Raw genomic sequence first — 12,240 nt, 5'->3', positions numbered from 1 at the left:
GACTTAGAGAAGTATAGCCCAACCCCGTGTAACATAGACGTTAAAAAGAGCAAGTTAAAGATTAGATTTAGAATATATTAATAGACGGTTGCGTTGTTAAGACATCACGCGTTATAGTGATGAAGTTGATGGGCTGGTGGGGCGTTAGCGACTCGCTTGGGTTAGCGACTCACTTGTGAACCACGTTAGTTACTATAGTAAGGGCTAATATTTAGCTAAGCGCTAATCTGGAACAGCTTACAAGTCAGAGATAGAAAACAGAGAACCAAACAGAGCCTAAGTATCTAGTAGACAAGACAACTATACTGACTCAAATAGAAGCTCTGCAAATAGCATGTTACAGCCAATTATGTACATATCGTGTCAATAGAGTAGCAGATTGCCGCAGTTACTACAAGGATACCGCTGCAGACATCCCAGCTGAGACAGGAGGCCACTCACATCAAACCACTGCGGTAGTAACAGTTATGCACTAATCTCACAAGAATTTACAACAGCCACATATTATACATGGATTGAGACTGCAGACAGAACGCCCAACTAATGAATATAATCTTCTTCACAAGATTAAACAATTAGAGATTCTTGCAGTAGTTAGCTGTCTACAGTTTCATAATAACCCCCTAAAATCTTGCATATGTACCAAGAGATATCGGGCCGAGATATCAGCCACGTCCTCACACGACACGCGATAGCGCTGATCAGTTCGCTTACGAAACGCATTAGCGAGATATCAGTTACACAACATGCGCACCCTGCACCAATCGCTTTCTTGCTCAGTATGTTAGATCTCAATCTCGTCCCCTTATTAAGGGGGGAACCTTAGGTTGTTCCTTGCAACAAATGATATGGGCGCTCTAAGCGATTTTACTGCTAGGCTAGGTTCTATATAGCCTAGCAGCCCCTATTCACATTACTCATGTTAGCGTTATGCAAGTCACAGTGGCACACGGGACACTGTCTACCCAAACAGAACTACAAGATCAGACATGGGGCGGGCTGCTAGCGGCCGCCTCTCCCAAATCCGCAAGCCATTACAGAACCCTCTTCTTATCTCACGCACGCCTACCGTGATGTAGAATGCCCACTACGCCCCTAGATTCCTTTAAGCTGATGTTTTATTTCATACTAAAAGTACACTTACCATAGTATGGAAACTTACAAACTACTATTCTTTATAAACTAGCTCTACTCCAAGCTAACTACTATACTCTAGGATCAGTAGTAGTTAGGAATACTATTAAAATAATATTATTATAGAATAACTTATGTCTAAGACTAATAGTGAATTACTCTAAGAAATAATATGTATATATCAATAGTAGTAACTAGAACATAATAATACGTAGACTGTATAATCAGATAATAGGAGGTGATTAAAGGCTAAGAGAAAATTAAACAGATAGTAAGATTGTTAGTCACCTTAAACAGTTGTATACTAGATTAGTAGCACTCAATTTCTACTAGAGAACGTTTTAAGTAAATGTATCTATCGCTGTAGTGTGGTGTCAGCTTTACAGACGCTAACGGGTGAGATTAGCGTACCTGAACCGAACTACTAGAGCGAAACTCAATCGATTAATCCATGAACTACTGTGCCCCTACTAAACCTTCCTAGAGAGTGTCAGCTCATGTGGCTTTCGGATCTGCAAAACCCGCCAGCCTGCCAAACCCCATGTAGGTCTAAATACTTCAGACCCAGTCTATGCAAAGTTTGAAGATGATCATTTCCCAAACCCTCTGAATATCTCAATAGGCCCTTTAATACACCAAACACGCAATGGGCACGCCTGTAAGCAACGGCGCTCCGGGGAATCAAGCTGCAACTGTAATTGCAGTTGTGGTATGCCTGCTGAGTGTTGCAACAATTCTACTTGCGGGTCGCATCTACGCTCGGTGCGTATTAGTAAATGCCCCAGGGATCGATGACTGGGCCGCCCTCATAGCTTGGGTAACTAGGATTCTTATCGCTACAAAACAAAAAAAAAAGTGCTAACTCTATTTCGCCCACTCTAGATCCTCACCGTTGCGACTGGAGTAGATGTAGCGCTAGGTAAGCGCAACAAGTGCTAGCAAAGACCTTAATTCTTACATCTGCCTAGCTACCCGATACGGCCTGGGATACCACACAGCGACACTGCAAGTGGAGACAATGATTGCGTATGCGAAAGTAAAATCCGCCCTATCAACAATTAGTATCCATGTTCTAACAGTGTTAGTGTTTTTTTGTTCTAATTATTCTCTATAATCACGCCTTAACCGCTACCAAGATCGCTTTCCTGTTGCAGTACCGCCGCGTCTTTCTGAGGACTAAAATGCGGCTAGCATGCAACATTGGAATTGGGATTGTCGCACTTTGGGGTCTACTCCAGGTTTTATTGACTGTCTTTTTCTGCAAACCAATATCTGGATTCTGGGATGTTACAATTGAAGCGCAGTGCTTTCCGAGACTGCCCTTATGGTATATTAATTCGGTATTCAATATTGTTAGCGACATTGTCATCTTTGTCCTTCCGCTACCTGGGTTGCGAACACTGCAGCTGGTCAAGGCCCAGAAGCGAGTTTTGATCGGTGTTTTCTGTCTTGGTTTCTTGTAAGTCTGGTTCCAGCTTCTGCGCGATGGCAAACCTGCTGACAATGTTTCTGCTCTCTCTAGCATTTGCGCTATCTCCATTGTACGCATTCAAACTCTCAAAGAGGCCGCAGTAACGAAAGATCCTACCTGGAACGGCGTGGCCGCTGCCTGTTGGAGTATGGCCGAACTTGGCTGCGGCATCATCTGTCTGTGCATCCCGACTCTGCGTCCTTTAGCAATGCGGCTGTTCCCTGGCATGCTACAGTCAAATCTAGGGAGGGGAGCCGAAGGCTACGAGATGCATCCGGACTCGAGGGATATTCACGTTAAGCGTGATTTTGACGTGCAAGGGAGCAAGGACAGTCTGTGCCCAGATACGCATTTTGAGACGAACCAATCCAGTGCATCGGGTGCAAGTAGGGCTCAGAGTGGTAGTGGTATATCTGTCGTGGAATCAACTGGCTAACAGTTGTAATATTCAGTGTATATCACTGGTGCGTCTCTAAAGAGTCTCTCTACTCAAGTGCTTCACCTTGTGCTGTTTCTCCTATTAGAACTTTCTTGAAAGTCTCATAATGATTCTGTTTCTATCTCCAAACAACACTTAAATCATGTAAATGAGTAATATAGAGTTAGTTTCTTAGTAGACATACTTCAGCAGAATTTTGAGTACGTATCTTATCTATGTCCTACTATCCTATATTGAGATACTATTTTTCAACCTAGTAGGTACAATAAGCTTTTTAATATCATGAAAGTATTATTAAGAGTAGTATTAAAGTTTAATTCATGTAAGTAGACAGAATTCTTAGTAAATTGCACAAAGAGTATATGGATAGCACTCTAAAAACTATTTTAGTATATCAGTTTCTTAAGAGAAACTACTTTTATACTCTGCCTAACTATTCGTCTCTTACTTGATAATGATACATCTTTTTATAAATTAATACAAGCGGTAGTTGCCTATTAAGTTCAAAAAAGCTTAATGTTAAGACATAACTCATTACTTATACTTTATACTAAACAATTTAGGTGATCATTAAGATAGATAACAACTTTAGCAGCCTGTTGTCAGTCCTTAAGCAACCACATACCCTGTTGCTAAGACCCTCATCGCTATCCAGGTAGGATTGGTCTTGCTAGCTGCGTTCTGAGATTTCCTAGGCTCAAATCAAATCCTTCCGCAAAACCGCCTTTCAACATCTCAGCAGCTCCCAATCGCTGCGGTTGATTTGCCTGAGTGCAATGTAGATATCTACGGCCACTTGGATGGTGGTAACAATCCTAACAGTGGCATACATGAGAAGACCTTACTTTTCAGCTGTTGACTGTAGGGCTAAATCAGGATATTTCTCATCCATCTGGTATGTGTAGGGAATCCTTTATAAGCACAGATATGGTATCGATTTCCCTATGACATTAGTCTCTTTTATGAAGAAGACACAAAATGTTATTAATAGTGCCACTTCATACCTGTTTAGCCTGGTTTTTTCTATGCTTGCGATAATTGAGAGTCTCATCGAAGGCTTGGCTATGTATAAGGGTATGGCGACTAGCAGACTCTAACTTCTTATCACCTTCTATACTGTAGTCCATTAGAAGTTTCTACGCTCCTTTCAAGGCCTGTAAGGTACACTATTCAGAGTACCCCTTTAGTGTCTGGTCCGCATGTCGGTCCCTGTAGATGGGTATTCGGCCATTGCAAAGTATACAATGAATATTCTCACTAGGAACAGATAATCTGTCTATTTAAACCACGATCTATCATTTCAACATTGAAATTTCAGCTTATCGCAGACAGAACATAGGAAGCTTCAGTTACGGTGTTTATCATTGCGCCTGCTCGGCTCTATAACAAGATTAAAATAGTATTCTTTCTACGTACATTTACTATCGACCTCTATAGCTGGATAGCAAACGCTCAACTTGGGTGCACGAAAGAATTGCTACCTGAGACAAGGATATCTAGCAAGCCAAGTTCTATGGAATTACCACGCGATGCGCGCAATAGGCCCATTTGGCCACATTCTGACAGCCAACTTCCTCATCTCATCCATGACTAGAATACCAAGTGCTAATGGGATTGGAATGAGCCAGAACTCTATCGGTACTGCGGCAGTACCGAATAGATTCTGTATGCCTTTGACTTCTGTTACAAAGATGGCAATGCACAGACTGACAAGAATACCAGCCGCGAGCCAGGGATTGCGCCGGTCTTTGCGGAAGGGATCGGCCTGTAGGATGCTGAGGCGCTTGTTGCGGATAGATAGGATATTGCCCCATTGCAAAATGACGAGAGTGACGAAGTAGACGCATTGCCCGACCGTGTTGAAGTGGTTGAGTTCGTCCATGGTGTACCCGTAGAAACCGTCTGTATACTTTTCGTAGGCAAAGAAGAGGGCGGAAGCGGGTATCTTTGCATGACGCCACATGTAAAGGAAAAACATGGAATGGGCGCAGACAGTCTGCATGACTCCAATGAAGAGATACGACTGAATGTAGATCTTGACGTTGATGAGATGATCGCGCTTGGTGTCTCGTGGGGGAAGTGAGAGAAGATCAAACTCCTCACGTTCCATAATAAGAGAGAGCGAGCAGAAGAGATCCGTGAAAACGCAGATGATGATCATGAGGAAAGAGCTCAATGGAAGGGGCACGCCAAAGAAGACATTCAGGAGAACGGGCCATATTTCGGACCAGGAGCCTGCAGGCAAAAGGTATCTGTGTCAATGCGTCAGTAAATTACAGTCTTGCTATACGGTTGAGTGTCTTACCCAATAACCTTTTGAAGATTCTGGAATACGAGTCTTCCAAGGCGAATACCATCGATGATGGAAGAGAACTTATCCATGAGGACCAGGTCGGAGGCTTCGAGGGCGACATCAGAACCGGACACAATGGCGATACCGACGTCGCTGGCACGAAGAGCGGGGGCGTCGTTAACACCGTCACCAGTTACAGCAACTACGTTTTGACGGCTCTTGAGCTCGTTGACAATACGTAGTTTCTGTTCAGGTGTTGTGCGACCAAACACAATTTCCTCGTATTGGCAAACCGCGTCCCAATCAGCGTCGCTCAAGTCGCCAAGTTGCGTGCCTTCGAGAAGCAGAGATCGGCTTCCTGAGCTAGTGGACATGGCTTCTGTACTGGCCACTTCTTTGGTGTCATCGCGGCCAACAATGTTCGCTATTGTATCTGGTTCTCTATCACTAGAGAAGATGCCAATCCGCCGGGCGATTGCGGCACCCGTGAGACCAAAGTCACCTGTAACCATGAAGAATCTGATACCAGCTCGGCGACATGTTGCAACAGTTTCGGCTGATTCAGGACGCGGGGGGTCGAGAATGCCCAAAATGCCAATAATGGTGAGGTCAGTTAGAGCGTGCTCGGTAAGCTCGTCCGAAAAAGCGTTGGAGCGCAAGGATGCAACGGGCTTATATCGTCGCTGGCAAAGCATGATAACGCGTTCTGCATTGCGCGAAAGTTTCTCTTGTGCTTGGGATAGAAGGCGTCGCGCCTCGGCATCCAATGGTTGGACAGTGTTCGTGTGGAATGACAACCAGGAAGAGCATTTTGGGAGTAGCACATCGGGCGCGCCTTTCACAAGTACCAGAAACTCTAGCTTTTCCGATTCGGACTTCGGCCCTTCTTCGTGTAGCGAGAGCATCCATTTGTTTTTTGAGTTGAACGGGATCGCAAAGACGCGAGGGAAGGCGTCGTGGACAGAACGCCCCGGCTTCGCGCCTTCAGCAAAGCGTAACACGGCTCCGTCGGTCGCATTGCCTTGGATGGCTCTTTCATTTACAGGAAGTTGAATCGTTGTGGGATCGAACATGGCGTCGTTGCACAAAATGGCAGCCTTATGAAGCTCCTGCAAAGCCCCTGGACAGTTTTCAGAAGCGAGCTTCGGCGCAAGATCCTCGGCAGACTTGAGCTCGTCGACGAATCCAATTGAAGTAACAGTCATTTTGTTTTCTGTAAGAGTTCCTGTCTTGTCGGAGCATATGACATTGACACAGCCGAGTGTCTCCACGGTAGACAGTCCTTTGGGCAAAACGTTGGCACTCTTCATGCGTCGCGCTACCATCATGAGCGTCAGTGCCACGCCAACGGGCATACCCTCAGGAATGAATGCAACGACACAGCCCATGACATTGTTGAGCATGGCAACGACGGAGAGGAAGCCTTTGTGGTCTTTGCGTAACCACCCGAGCCAGACGAACAGTAGTCTTTATACGGTCAGCTTCTTCTACACAGGAACCAGGCTTCAGACTTACAAGAGAGCAAGGAATATCGTCAAACACACGATAATGTAGACGAATCGGCTAATCTCGCGTTGGATAAGGGTAGGCTCGTCCTCGACGCCAGACGTTGCCTGCGCGATACGGCCCATAACGGAATTCTTTCCCGTCAACACAACGATACCAACAGCGCTGCCGTTGACCACCATGGTCCCCATGAAGGCAATGTTGCGCGACTCGAGGAAGTTCTCGTCGGTAGAATCGAGCGCGCCGTCTATCTCCTCAGCTTCTCCAGTTATCATTGAACGATCGAACCGTACATCGCCCGAAGACGTCAACAAACGCATGTCGGCAGGCACTTTGTCGCCAATGGAGATACGAACAATGTCGCCGGCAACTAGATCGGTAGAAGGGACTTTGACAAAGGAGCCTTCACGCATGACCATGGCATCAGAGGGAAGTAGGTCGAGGATTGACTGCATCGTCCGCTTGGTCGACCAATCTTGGAAAGCCGAGAAGCAGGCCTGGAGGAGGATGACAATGAGTACTAAGATGGCCAGGCCAAGGTTGTACGCTTGCGGGTTGGGGTCTCCCAAAGGCCTCCAGCATATGAAGAAGATGATGACTCCGATCCAGAGAACGGAGCAGAAGCCTCCAAAAACATACCAAAAGATCTTGCGCCACATGTGCTCGGGTGGACTGGGGATGGCGTTTTTGCCATCGCGTTCAAGGCGTGTAGCAGCTGCCTCTTTACTGAGGCCCTGCTCCTGGAAGACGTTGAAACGGTCGCAGACGCTCTTCGCACTCAGTATGTGGTAGTCGAGTTGCTCAAAGTAATTGGTATTCTCGTTCTTGGTATCGTCGTCGTGTTTCAATGGCGGCTCTTTTGCTTTGGCCTTGCTCTCGGCCACTTGGATGGAAAGCGTGCGGAACTCGATAGGGATGCCAGAGACGGAATGGGCACGACTTCGAACGCTCGAGATGGAACCTTGGCTTCTACTGCGCGATGGGCGGCGGATGCCTCTACCATCTGAACGGCCCCTCGCATGGTGATCGACATCCTCCCATACAATGTGTGGCGTTCTCTCTTGCTTCTCGACGTCGTTTACATCTCTGGTAGGTGCTGTCTCCTCGTGCTCGTCAGTAACGTTGCCCTTACTGGAGACCATAGCTGAGGGTGCGCTGGGGGGCTAGCCCGCCGATACGGAGCGGCAGTTTGCTTCACAAAGAGCACCCTAAGAATGGAAAGAAAAAAATGAATGCCAGTTGGTGTGATTCTGGGATTGCGACTGGGCGCGATCAAATAGGACAGGAACACCATAGTCGACTGAAAGACGCTCTGGCCTAGACCTGGTGGCAGGAGCGAATAAAATTGTTCATCTCGTACCGACCCGTGGTGTTGGTTTGGAGCTACACCCAATTGTCATGTCATCAACGGCCCGTATGCAACTAGGTTAACGCGTTTTCCTCCCCGTCACCCGGCAGAGAAAATGCCTCATAGTAAAACACCCAAATCAGCCCCCACGTTTGCTTGAGCTAACAGGACAGCAGACACTACAGGTCAGTAGCTGGATTCGGAGATTTAGCAGTTCTGGTGAAAGCTCGCACAGCCACCTGGCTGGATCCGGGTACGTGACTTGAGTGATATAAAAATGAGGGATATAATACCCGCCAAACACGTGCGAAAACTATACGCTCTGCTTTTTTCTTATCTTTACATGAAAGAAAAAGGGCTCGAGGATGGTTGGATAAAAGATGAAGAGTGGACGCGACGATTGGGCCAGGAAACAGAGCACCGCGTAGCATAGTGACTGCGCAAAGCAGTGTGAACAGGTCACGTGGCCGTCATCACCACCAAAGGTTGCCGGCAGTTGGGATGCAAGCTACTCAGGGCTATTAGCAATACTGTTAGCTCAGACCGAAAATCCAGTTTTGAGGAAACATGCAGCAGATAGCGCCCACTTCTCAACAACGCGTTTAGCCTTGTGCACTGTTTGTACATTACTCGATCTTATTAGATGTCTGGTCCCATGGATGCTGTAGAAACGGCTTTCCGGACAAGACAGTCGTTTCGAGTGCTATTCTGTTTCTCAGCCTAAGAAATCTCTTTGCGGTCGCGTGGTTGGTTTGGAGAGCAGCAGAATTGAATGGAGGGCTATCTTGATTACAGGTATCAGCCTGGTACTATCATGTGCGGGAACCATAGGGTTGCGTTGCTTCTGGTCAGATCATGCCACGGTGCCGTTGCAGGTAAGCGCTAATCAAACGCACAAGTGTCGCATGCACATGCCGTATCTGCTATGTACCTCTCCAAGGAGGGCGGTGAAATGCTATGGGAATTCCGGTCTTGCTTTATCGTAGAAGAGTTGGATTATATCAAGAGCAAAGACTCTCATTCTACCATGTACTTGGTGAATGCAGGGTTGGAATGGATACCCGAAAAAGACGCCACAGATGGCAATACCAGTAAGCACTAGGAAGGCGTGCAACGAACCATGCCAGCGAATGCATGTGCATGCAGATTCTAACATCACTAGCTCGCACTGCCATGCTTCTGCTTTTGGGCGTTCGCGAGGTTTGACTTCTGACTGTGTTTGGCAGCAGCATTTGCTTTCTCAGCTTACTTACAACTCGACCTGGTCGATATTCCCAGCCATTCCTATTTCTCTACGTACATCGTGTTGTCCCTGTTATCTACATTGCTTGTTTGATGGTGGAGCACCTCACGCCACTCATCTTACTTGGTGGAGTCACGTTACGTGCTCTAGTAACGGAATTGTGCGCTTTTGCCATGGGAGGTACCTCTTGTGCGGTCATTGTCACATTGTTGCACAAGTGGGGATCATCGCCGCACATGCAAGGGGCAACGGTTAGAATTTTCTTCATTTCGAGTGCGTCTCACAACGCAATGTCTTCCTAGACTAGTTTTGATCCAAAAAGGTAAGACTTGGCTAGTGGGGGATCGCGGGCTGCTTCCTGGTTCAAGCTCTGCGCTTGTCACGGCTTATTTCTCAGGTACCAATTTTGCCTCATTCACTTTTGAGTGTCGTGTTGGACTAGGGTCCGGTGAGTTGCGTACAATTTATCTACAACCTGATGTGGAGCTATTTCCTGTTATTAGAGTGGAGGATGTACAATGCGTGGACAGTCTCTTTGATGACTAAACTTGGTAGTGGGGGGTCGGGCGTGTATAAATTGAGGATGTATTGAGTTATTAGAGTTGGATGCATTGTTTGGAGAAAAATAGGAGAGGAAACTGGTTACTAAGCCATCATGACGTGATATATGAAATGGACAAGCATGGAAAATGACTATTTTTGCCTTTCTTAGAGCCTTCCTGCTGTTCTTTCAGGGGTTCAAAAGCCCAGAATTTCGAAATCATGTCGTGGGGAGGGCGAGATGGTGGGCGCAATGGTACAAGTCGTGTCCTCCATCTAGCTTTACAACTCCTTGTTATTGCTCTATTCTTTGGCACAGTTTCCTAGCACTTCCAGTGCTCATTTAGTAGCATTTCTGTTTGTTGCACTGCGATATTGCAGCTGGACATGATTAGAAAACGTGATGGTGGCCCAGACGTGCAATTGATCGATGTGTGTATTTTGGTATGATTTTTACGCGAATTCGAGTGGACATGTCCGACTAGGAATACATGGATAGCGAGAGTCCACTTCTAGTCCTCCACCATGTCTAGGAAAAGTGGAAAGGGTGGCCTGTGCACCAAGTAGTAGGATGCGATGTGCAGTCTCGGCAGAAACCTAACCCGAAGTATCCATGGCATTGAGTCACCTTGTTGCCTGAAGGTATCCTCGCACATGAACAGGTCACTCTCTGCAGCATCATACTATACCCTTTGAATCCAATTTCCGGCAAAGAAGCTTCTTTCCATCACCCTCCCCCCTTGTACATGGTCAATTGCAGGCAGCCATGGCCCAACCCACCCCAGACAGCAAGATGTTTGTCGCAGCCAACGACGCCGAGCAATTCGTCCGGGAGGTCCTTGTGGCCAACGGCGTAAGTGCGGACAATGCCGACATTGTAGCACGGTGCCTGATCGCAGCCGATCTGCGCGGCGTGGACACGCATGGCATGAACCGCATTCCGTCGTATCTGGAACGTGTTCGCCAGGGCGTCTTGGACGGCTCGGCAAGGCCAGAGATCAGGCAGATGACGCCCGTGGTAGCGCAGGTGGATGGGCGCAATGGGTGGGGCTTTGTGGCTGCCGACATGGGCATGGCGGCAGCTATTGAGGCTGCCAAGGTGAATTGACCCGTGCCGTATCGTATTACGACTCAACTTATGCGCGAGCAAAGAGCACCAGACTAAGACGATTTGTGTGGCAGGTCTACGGCATAGGCATGACGAGCATCAAGCATTCGAACCATTTTGGCATGAGTGCATGGATTGTGCAAAAGGCATTGGACGCCGACATGATGAGCTTGGTCTTCACCAATTCCAGCCCTGCCCTGCCGCCATGGGGAGGCAAATCGAAGCTGCTGGGCGTATCTCCCATTGCGTGTGGCGCGCCTGGAAAAGACACGCCCTTTATTCTCGACATGGCGCCGTCGGTGGCGGCAAGGGGCAAAATCTACAAGGCCAAGAGGAGAGGCGAGGCGATCCCATCGGATTGGGCACTGGACAAGGACGGCCAGGCCACGACGGATCCTGCTGCAGCGCTTGATGGAGGCGTCATGCTTCCCATGGGTGGCCCCAAGGGCTCGGGCTTGGCCATCATGATGGACGTTTTCTCCGGAGTGCTGTCTGGATCCGCCTTTGCTGGCGACGTCACAGGTCCATACGACCCTTCCAAGCCATCTGACGTGGGCCATTTCCTCGTCGCAATCAAGCCCGACCTGTTCATGAGCCTGCAAGACTTCAGGGATCGCATGCAGTATCTCTACGGCCGCGTCGTGGGTGCAGACAAGGCTGCCGGTGTGCATCGCATCTACTTTCCTGGCGAGCTCGAGCAGTTGCAACAAAAGGAGCGAGAAGCGACGGGTATTCCGCTGGTCCAGGCCGAGATTGACGCTCTGAACGCAGAGGCTGTACGCGTAGGGGTCAGTCCTCTCAAGGTCAAGAGCCAATAGTTTTGGACCAACAAGACATGTTTTCATAAGCTGCCGAGCCTATGTATTTTGGCTGTGACGTTATGTCACGACTGGGCCAACTTGGTCAAAGCCTCTCCCTCGACGCGCAATCCCACCCATTCATCTTTCCTCTTGGCGCCAATCACCTCACTTTGGTAGAAATTGAGACTGGGCTCGTTCCAATCAAGACAGCTCCACTCGAGCCTCGCGCCCCCAACCTTGAGCACCTCTGCAGCAAGCTCTTTCAGGAGCCTCTTGCCATAGCCCTTCTTCCTGTAGCTCTCTTTGACAAACAGATCTTCGAGATAGATGCCAGGGACGCCAGTCCAGGTGCTGTAGT

At 47.9% G+C, this 12,240-nt stretch overlaps 3 protein-coding genes across 3 annotated transcripts; 2 read left to right on the top strand and 1 right to left on the bottom strand.

Moving 5' to 3' along the window:
- Positions 1-1,780: 1,780 nt before the first annotated feature.
- Positions 1,781-3,041, top strand: SETTUDRAFT_110373 (uncharacterized protein; the record flags this gene model as incomplete). Its single annotated transcript, XM_008028064.1, has 5 exons — positions 1,781-1,951; positions 2,017-2,053; positions 2,103-2,170; positions 2,220-2,593; positions 2,657-3,041. 5 exons carry the CDS (start codon positions 1,781-1,783, stop codon positions 3,039-3,041), a joined length of 1,035 nt encoding a protein of 344 aa, XP_008026255.1.
- A 1,522-nt stretch (positions 3,042-4,563) lies between these two features.
- Positions 4,564-8,007, bottom strand: SETTUDRAFT_151418 (uncharacterized protein; the record flags this gene model as incomplete). The annotated part of the gene is made up of 3 exons (XM_008028063.1): positions 6,853-8,007; positions 5,350-6,804; positions 4,564-5,296 (listed from the first exon to the last, which is right to left on the bottom strand). Exons 1-3 carry the CDS (start codon positions 7,983-7,985, stop codon positions 4,564-4,566), a joined length of 3,321 nt encoding a protein of 1,106 aa, XP_008026254.1. The 5' UTR covers positions 7,986-8,007.
- Positions 8,008-10,421: 2,414 nt separating this feature from the next.
- On the top strand, positions 10,422-12,187 carry SETTUDRAFT_169365 (uncharacterized protein). Its single transcript, XM_008028062.1, has 2 exons — positions 10,422-11,073; positions 11,157-12,187. Exons 1-2 carry the CDS (start codon positions 10,741-10,743, stop codon positions 11,898-11,900), a joined length of 1,077 nt encoding a protein of 358 aa, XP_008026253.1. The 5' UTR covers positions 10,422-10,740; the 3' UTR covers positions 11,901-12,187.
- Positions 12,188-12,240: the final 53 nt, after the last annotated feature.

This window comes from Exserohilum turcica, assembly GCF_000359705.1.
Source record: "Exserohilum turcica Et28A unplaced genomic scaffold SETTUscaffold_21, whole genome shotgun sequence".
Classification (NCBI taxonomy): domain Eukaryota; kingdom Fungi; phylum Ascomycota; class Dothideomycetes; order Pleosporales; family Pleosporaceae; genus Exserohilum; species Exserohilum turcicum.
The sequence above is the reverse complement of the archived record's forward strand: the minus strand, read 5'-3'. Positions and strand labels throughout refer to the sequence as shown.